At 42.7% G+C, this 9,430-nt stretch overlaps 1 protein-coding gene across 1 annotated transcript in view; it reads right to left on the bottom strand.

Annotated features, from left to right (window-relative positions):
* LOC111979450 (SH3 and PX domain-containing protein 2A-like) overlaps nucleotides 1-9,430 on the bottom strand; it is a 91,793-nt gene that overhangs the window by 42,640 nt on the left and 39,723 nt on the right. Inside the window, 1 exon segment of the mRNA XM_070448985.1 lies at nucleotides 8,111-8,239. Within this exon segment, the coding sequence (XP_070305086.1) occupies nucleotides 8,111-8,239 (129 nt within the window).

Genomic DNA, 9,430 nt, shown 5'->3' with positions numbered 1-9,430 from the left:
GTCAGAATCTTGGCCAGAGGGCTGCTGAAGACACGCTCACACACAAGAGGCCAAACAGAGTGTGATATGAAATTGATCACCCTGTTGCAGGAACTTCCATACAGAACCGCTTGTATTGTATTTGAGGTTTAAAAATGCTTCTGAAGTTTGTAATTTCCACTTTTGAAATTTCAAACTTGATTTTCCCTTACGAAAAATGTATCAACCCCTACCAAAATGTAAATGATTTATATTACTTATAATCCACATAATAATTCTAATTTCCTGTTGCTGCAGATATTTTCCTGCTGTAGCAACTCGCTCAAATGAAGATCCTACATCTGTAGAATCACATAGCCTATACAGTTGTTTCTTCCTTTAAAAGTTGTGCCGCCTCACCTCTAGGCAATCAAATCGGACAGACGGCTTCAATCAAAGAGCGTTTAGCACTAGAGATTTCATGAGCCTCTACCCCGGGTCCGGGATCACCCCCACCCCCCCACACACTATTAGCATAGCTAGCATAGCTTCACAAGTAGATAGTAGCATCTAAATATCATTAAATCACAAGTCCAAGACACCAGATGAAAGATACAGATCTTGTGAATAAACCCATCATTTCTTGTTTTTTAAAAATGTTTACAGGGAGACAACAATATGTAAACTATTAGCTAAACACGTTAGCAAAATACACAATTTCTTTGTCCACCATTTTCTCTCCACCAGTAGCTATCACCAATTCGGCTAAACTAAGATATTGATAGCCACTAACCAAGAAAAAAACTAATCAGATGACAGTCTGATAACATATTTATGGTATTAGCCATAGGTTTTTGTAATATTAGAAAGAAAGGAATAACCATGCGGTCCCCAGAGGCCTTGGATTTCAGGTAGGAAGGAGTCAACAATTGTTTTTATCCTATATTCTTAGACCATCCGCAGTGGCCGAGGCTACTAACATACAATACTCGACTAGTAATGAAGACGAGCTCATTGAGAACTATGGCCCACAAGCGTTCAAGACGAAGAGCCAATTTAACTCATCATTGAAATAGATCTATTTCAGTAAGAATGTTACGAGAGCCAAAGGACGATAAAACGCATCTGTGAGAGCCAGCACCCCACTGTAGGAATTACTGTATGCACCACTACTCACTACGACAAATATCTGTACCAGCTCACTGCTATCTTAAAGCTTACACTATCGCATACAGCAGGAACAACACACACAACAAACCAAAACCTAAAACAACTACGACTAAATAGCACTTACCCACATAGCTGCAAAACGTATCACACACGAGCACACACACACACACACAAAGCACACAACCCACAATGCCCACACCACGACACAAAGCCCAGAACAGCCACACCACACCCACACACCATACATCAACCGTAAACCACACAATCATCGACACACAACCACACAATACCTATATCAACACTATATTTTTTCACTAATCTCGTCTTCTCTTCTCAGAATTCTTCCGATGACACTTCCAGCTAATGAGTGATTACATCATTTACAAACATACATTATAGGCAAGTATTGCTATATCGAAAAATATGGCATATTTAGCCAACAAAACCGTAGGATGTCGTCTAACATCAATCTAGATAAAGAAATCAATAGTATGACATCAACACCACAAAAATCGGACATTCACTTCAGAGGTCTATCTATTTTAAATTCGTAAAGTCTCTAAAATACATAATACTTGACTAATCATAACCTACAGGATTTGACAGGAATCGAAAAACAAATTTATTCTTACATGCCAATCGTGCTGCACTTTACATTTCTATAACTCTAACAAATATCCTTAACTTTCCTAATAATACATCAAGCGTTCCCAATCTGAAGAACTCTATAACAACACAAAGAAATGGTGCGTAATAAATGCAAGTTATAAAAAATATAAACATCACAGAAACAAACGATTTATCATGATTAATATAACTAAACCGTTTATCTCATTAGGGTGATTTTTCCACTCAGGAGTTCTTCTGGCGCAATGTATCCTTTCTGGCCCTCTAATCTTCTTTTGCGTCGATAGATAGTCTCTATTTTGCGTCCTTTCAAATATCCAACTAACGATCGAACGGGACCCCAAACGTGCCCAAATTTTCAGAGTGCACGACCAAAAGAAATTCCTCAAAATCGCACTAAACGGAGATTAAATGCGATTAAAACGGTTCAAATGAACTACATTTTAGATGTTGTTAACAAGCTTTATAATCCATACACTACAAAATACTATTCGACCGGAGAAAATAGTATCACTGCTGTTCCTTCAACAACCATTTATGCGAAGGAGGCAAGGTGCGTGAGGCTCCATCGGCGGTCAAGTACTGTCGAATTGCATGATGGTAAGATGAGACAGGTACTTCCACTTTTCGGTTAAAAGAACTATGTTCGTTTTTTATATCATGTGGCTCGTGAGTTGCGCAAATCGAATCCATTTCAAATTATGTCCTGTAGTCAATGACGTGCCCCACTGACACCCAAGAGGAAAAGTAGCTCCCGTAGGATCAGTGTCGGTTTCTCCATAGCATCTACTATGCATCATAACTAAAAACACTACCCCAGGATACAGAGGTCAAAGATTCTGGAAATCTTGAACTCAATACACCCAGTTCGACGGGTAAAAGTGACTTAATGATAAGAACATTAGTGTCTGTACCACTCAGAGACAAAATCCAACGGCATATATAGAAAAACTTAGATAAGTGTTTCTACCAATGAAAATAAACATATAATTATGGCGATATTGTGCTTACTGCATACATATGAACTCATACTTAAAAGAGCACGAGCATTTTAATTTGCATGCTAATGATGATCCAACAAAAAGCTAATGCGGGAACAGCATCCCCTTAGTAGTTCAAGAAGTTAAAGGATTCCTGCGTCAGGCTGTTTAAACATAGCCCAATGAAAATTAATAGTAACTAATAGTCTCACTTTTCATGTCGAGGAAGTAAATACATTATAAGCCAAGTAAACCAATATGTTATTCCGCACATACAAGATTACGATAGACTGGCTATTACTTACATATTCACACCCGTACCGTTATCCCGTTATGCCTTTCAACCCAGGAAGCACAAGAGTTGCTAATCTAGTCAATCGACTCAAAAGAGGAGGTTATCCCTATAAGCCCTAGATCCTTCGTTAATGATATAATATCACTAGAGAAAGCCATTGTCCAACTATGGTGTGAAACAGAAGACCAAATGACAAGCCCACCAGGTCTGACCGCTCTGTAGCCTCCCCATAGCAAATCTGGTCAAGCAGAAATGAGGACCGCTAATCCAATTTCCTATTAATTAATACCACTAAGTCAAATATTACTCTGGCAAAGAGATGACGACCTCTCTTGTTTCACTGTGGGCCATTGTAAGAAGGGGCTGGCCCAAACAAATAAACCCATCGATAAACTCTGATTCAAACGCCCAGCCTTGCCAGCTATCTCAGAGAAAACTGAACACTATGACAGTTGATAGATTCATCCATGCGGGTACGGTTTACAACCTTATCGGCGTGACTGAAGACAGAAGAGCAGGCTAGGCTGTCCGTTTCAAATGTAGCCTCAAGGTGAGACTAGCGCTAAACTACCTGTAGCCAGAGTGATGGAGTGTAGGATTTGACACAAATTGTGTTCCTCCCTATGTAAAACTTGGCCCAGTGCTTTCCCCTACTAAAGCTGATCTACACATGGCCCCAGGCCAAGGCAAACAACACCCACATCCCAGCCCAGCCCAAACTCAGTCAAAACTGGGTAGATTTCAGGAAAGACTATGTGGGTTAGTGGGGGCTATGCCAACCTAACTTTCTCCGCTGTGGACACAGCAGGCAGCGAGAGAGGGTAGGTGGGGGTGGTGTGTGTGTGTGCGTTTGAGCCTGTGTGTGTTTATGCGTGCGTGTTTGCATGTGCATACATAATTTCACGCATGTGTGTGAGTACGTGACCATGAGCCTGTGGGTGTTTATGCGTGTGTGTTTGCATGTGCATACATAATTTCACGCATGTGTGTGAGTACGTGACCATGTGTGTGAATGTGTGTCTAGGCGGGTTTTGTACGGTAAGCGTGCCTAAGCTCTTTAGGACTATGGTGACAAATTCCCCCATTCAACCTGGCAAAGATCGCATAGAGAGAGAGGCGAGGGGCAAATGTCTTCTCCGGCTGGGCTTGTGGGCTGAGGGAGCGGCACAGTAACCCAAAGGGATCTTGTTTGCTGCATAGCATCACAGTCCTCCTGCAAGATCCATTAGGCCGGGGTAAGCACACAGAAAATAGGGAAATTTTCCATATTCAGCTACAGTATGGAGCCACAGCATGGAGGCCCAGTTGCATTGATTAACCAGTCATTTTCGTGAAACTATGGCATCAGATTTGTTAGCGTATGGTCAACTATAACAGAGCCAAAACTGAACAAATAAAGACAGACCTACCAGTCTTCAAAGACTATTTTATATAATATACATTTGACATCACCTACAGTTGAAGTCGGAAGTTTACATAAACCTTAGCCAAATACATTTAAACTCCGTTTTTCACAATTCCTGACATTTAATCCAAGTAAAAATTCCCTGTCTTAGGTCAGTTAGGATCACCACTTTATTTTAAGAATGTGAAATGTCAGAATAATGGTAGAGAGAATGATTTATTTCAGCTTTTATTCTTTCATCACATTCCCAGTGGGTAGATGTTTACATACACTCAATTAGTATTTGTAGCATTTCCTTTAATTGTTTAACTTGAGTCAAACATTTTGGGGTAGCCTTCCACAAGCTTCCCACAATAAGTTGGGTGAATTTTGGCCCATTCCTCCTGACAGAGCTGGTGTAACTGAGTCAGGTTTGTAGGCCTACTTGCTCGCATCAAGCTTTTTTTCAGTTCTGCCGCACAAATTGTCAATGTGATTGAGGTCAGGGCTTTGTGATGGCCACTCCAATACCTTGACTTTGTTGTCCTTAACTTCACCAGGGTAGGGGCAGCATTTGGAATGTTGGATGAAAAGCGTGCCCAAATTCGACTTCAACTGTATATCATGGTGATAACAACTTTGTAGGAAGCACAATAAACTGATTGCTCCATATAACGTCTGGTCACACATGCAAGTGATGTGTTTCCCATCTGAGACCTCTTCCCTCCAGACTCTCTGTGATTTCCCATGTCCAAGGAATGACCGGAGTGGGAGAAAACCAGGACACTGGCCCATACATAGCCTCCACTCCTCCTTTTCTCCTCCTCGTTCCCTCCTTTCAAGAGGATTCTGGCGTGTCCTCCTACTTGCCCTTCCATAAATCTCTCTCTACTAGATAGTGGCTCGTAAATCTCCGGACAGACAGTTAGACACATATCTCACAGCCAAAACTCATGACATCAGCACACACACACACACATTGTACAGTCTCACGTAGCGATACTGGTGTCTTGTTGACTGTGAAATAGCTGGCGTTGAACTAGAGCGCACGCGGCCGATAACTTCTCGCAGTAGGGGTAGGGTATAACAATAACATCCGACTCGGGATTAGGAACCCGCGACTATCGAGGTAAATAGTGCATGAAGCGGAAAAAAACTGATGCTACAGTAAAGTGGTTTACTGCAGTGGATGTTTTTTTCATTGGCTGTTGCTTGACCCGATCCATTCCTAACTGCATATGATATACTGTATAGAGATTGTATGGAGAGGAGAATAAAAAGCACAGAGTCTGGATAAGATTGGTAGAAGCTAACTTAAAAGCATAAGTTGTTATAATGCCGAGATGCATGGGGTGAGGAACATTAAAGCAACATTAAAATAACATTAAAGAAATAGGGGATCTGGTAAATTGGGAGATTGCAATGTTAAATTACCGTCTGTGTTTCTGCGATCAAAATGTCAAAGGACATAAACAAGCAGAGCTGTGGAGACTCCAAGGTCGCAATAAAGTGCTGAAAAAGTGACAGGGTTTCTGGGATATACAAGGCACTAGGACTTGTTTGGTTTGGCATAGCCTGCCAATGATGTCATCGTAGACCGTTGCTCTAGTTCTTTGGCCTAATGGTGGAGAGATATGGAGACGTTTGAGCATGTTTACAGTAACCTTCAACTCCAACGACAGTCACTAGACAGCTTGTTTCCTTATGAATGATATTTTGTTTGTTTTTCCTGCACTTTTGTACTGAAACTGTCTGAGATTTTATGGATCTTTTGCAGGTTTAGTCTGTGCACTAGTTTGAGTATATGAGCGTTCAGCTCCAGTGACAGCACAGCTTGTTTTCTTATTTGTTTTTATATTTTTGTATTGAAACTGTCCGAGTACTGAATATTTACGGATCTTGTCCTAGTTTAGTTTTAATGTGCYCGATCGTGGGGGTAATTGGGGTTTCCAATGCAGTGTGTCAGTGCCACCAATAATTGTATAATTATGGCGTGGTTTTGGCATACGCACAGGCAATTAACTTTTGAATATTCATCAAACAAAACATATAATGACTCTCACTCTAGCGTGTGACTCTTACAAAATCTCTGGGAATCGAAGCCTCATCAAGTCACATATCTCTCAAAACATAACTCAATGCAGCTTAAAGGCTGACAGTACGAAACCTCACAAAAGAGACTGAGAAGAGAGACTGAAAAAAACATTGCATTTCACATTTACATTTTCATCCTTTAGCAGACAATCTTCGCTAAAGGGACTTTGGACGATCAGTTCATTTAACTAAGATAGTTAAAACAACCACATCTCACATTCATTGCGGGACTACACTTCCCAGCGTTCACATTTTCTGATGACATTAAGATTCCCCTTCGCCATGTGTGACATTGAATACATTGAATATTCACAGAAGAAAATCGGCATTGCAAAAACATCTACACCTCTATTCTCATACGGAGTKTGGCGGAGCTGCCGCTTTGGCTAGCGCGGACAATTGTCTCACTGTACTGACAATGAATGGAATGGGAAATASAGCAAAAAGCTGTTCAAACAGCMTGATGTCAAAAACATATGGGGCTGAAAGAGTGGGGGGGGGGTGTCAACATTTTGAAGGATAGTGGGTTGCTGGGTCGATTGTAAAACTAAAGAAAAAGAGAGATTCATTAGCATAACGACTCAAAGACGTGCTAAAGACGCTGTGAGAAAACACACACACCAATATTTGAAAGAAAGATGTGTGTGGATGTATCACTGCCAAAGGGTTTTCTGCTGATGGTAGACTGATAGGCTGTTGTGGTTGTTAATTAATCTTGAGTTGTGCAAGCTGTCAATGGCTTGTTACCATGGCAAGTTAGATCCAGCTCTCGTGTTGCTAAATCGAGTTGGCATAGATGAAAACAAAACGTAAAGGGCAACATACTCACATTGACTTTTCACTCAACCGATTTTATTCAGGGTTTTATTCAGAGCAAACTGTTACTAATTCAACAACTCAACTGCCATGTCCTTGGTTTTTGATAACATTGTGAAGTACAATGAAATTGGAGGCAAACATAAGGGTGAAAATAGTACATGCAGCCAGGTATCCCAAGGCTTCCAAATAACAAGTATGGAATAAAGCTGGTGAGGCAGAATTGATCTCTCTGCCTCTGTCTCCCTGGCTCTTTCTCCCCTCAAAACTTTGCTCGTTGCCTTTCCAAGATGGAACTCGTAACACATCTCACTCCCCACTAAAGTAAAGTAGACTATTAATTATAAGTCCACATTCCTGCTGCACAAGGCAACAGATTGGCCTCCAGCCAAACGCTGCCACATGCACACGCACAAACACACACGCTACACCTTCACACAAACCCAAGCATGCAAGCACAGACAAACACACACCTACTCACAACACACACACACACAACGGACTGCTGGCCAAACGGCAAGCCTCCAGGACAGAGAGAACGCTTAAGGGAGCGACAGAGGTAGAGAGGGAGGAGGGGGAGAAAAGGGGGGATCCTTGAGGACAAAGAGGGGCAGAGGGAAGGAAACAGAACATGGAGTGACACCATGAGAGGAACGACGGAACGAGGTGCTGACTGTGCATAAGTTGGTGTGTGTGTCTGCGTGTGTATGTTTCTGTTTGTGAGAGAGAAAGATAAGTCAAATACAACACAAAGCAGCATACACAGCATGTAAACACACTACTCACCGCTCTCGCTCTTCTCGATCACGTCCACCGTCTCCCCGGCCTGCAGGCTGATCTCAGAGTTCTCCTGCCTCTCGTAGTTGGCCACCACCACGTACTGCTCCAGCACCATAGGGTCCGAGCTGTCAATGCCTGCACGGGAGGACGGGAAGAAACACGCCGTCAGCCAGCTCCCAGTCCCCACCATGGCACCCCTACCCCGTGGTGAATCCTAGAGACAAAGAGTTAGTGGTGGAGGGTAATTCAACTTTAACACATAAGGAGTGCTGTGATATCAATTTAGGAATACATGGGAATGTATATTTAAACTCTTCAGACGCAGGTTGGTAAGACATCATCTGTATTTATGAAAAAGGACGAAGAAAATCAAGTAGAGCCTTTTAGAGGGCACGGAAATGAGTTACAATTTGAAGAAAATTCCAAAGCGTGGTAAATAACCATGCGTTAGATAAAACGTCAACAACAGTGCTTGTGACTTAATCACACACACACGTGAATTTGTCACATAAAAGTACCAGGCCAAACAAAACGATACCCATCATTGCTGGCACTCAAGAGTTTATCATTGGGAGCTAGAATTGAGTAGAAAAGAGAGAGGGGAAACAAGGAGAAGAGACAGATGCTGGCGGCTATGTTTATGTGAAAACGAAGAAAGCGCGTTTCACAACTATGGGTTTTATGCCGCCTCTTGTTTTCTTCCCCCCCCTCCCCCCACCTCCCCCCTCTCCTCTCTCTCTCTCCTCCGTCCGCACTCATATGTTTCTTTTAAGGCCCTGTAGGCCTGACTGCTTGATTGGCGTGGTACAACCCCTACTCCTCGTCCAACGGCAGGCTCCCAAAACAGAGAGAGAGAGCAGGGGGAGAGAGAGAGAGCAAGCCCACACTACTGATTTTCCAGAGGAAAACTTTTTCTATTCTTCCAGTCCCGACTCGAGTCTGTCTCCAACTCCAACCTTCAGCAGTTCTCCCTGTCCTCTCCTCTCCTCCTTTCTCTTTTTTTATCCTCTCTTCCCTTCATCTCTCTTTCCTTCGGACGTTTGTTTTCGATTATGGAGGCCCGTAACGGAGAACACGTTTTTCTCTCCTCTTTATTATTCATCCCTCCTTTTTCTTTTGACTTCTTTCAAATGCTTCCTGGTCCGTTGGTGTGGGCCGGGGAAGGTTCCACTATATGGCCAGGACGTTTGGGAATAAATGCACGCATTTAATATCCTGAGCGAGCGTTCTGATTGGCTGGGGAGGAGCAACGGCGGGGATTCGGCCTATGGCGGCATACCGTTACCGCTGGCGCGCGTGGGCGGCGGGCGCTTGCGCCCGCCACGA

This window comes from Salvelinus sp. IW2-2015, linkage group LG1, assembly GCF_002910315.2.
Source record: "Salvelinus sp. IW2-2015 linkage group LG1, ASM291031v2, whole genome shotgun sequence".
NCBI lineage: Eukaryota > Metazoa > Chordata > Actinopteri > Salmoniformes > Salmonidae > Salvelinus > Salvelinus sp. IW2-2015.
Note: the sequence above shows the minus strand (reverse complement) of the source record. Positions and strands in the feature narration are given on the sequence as shown.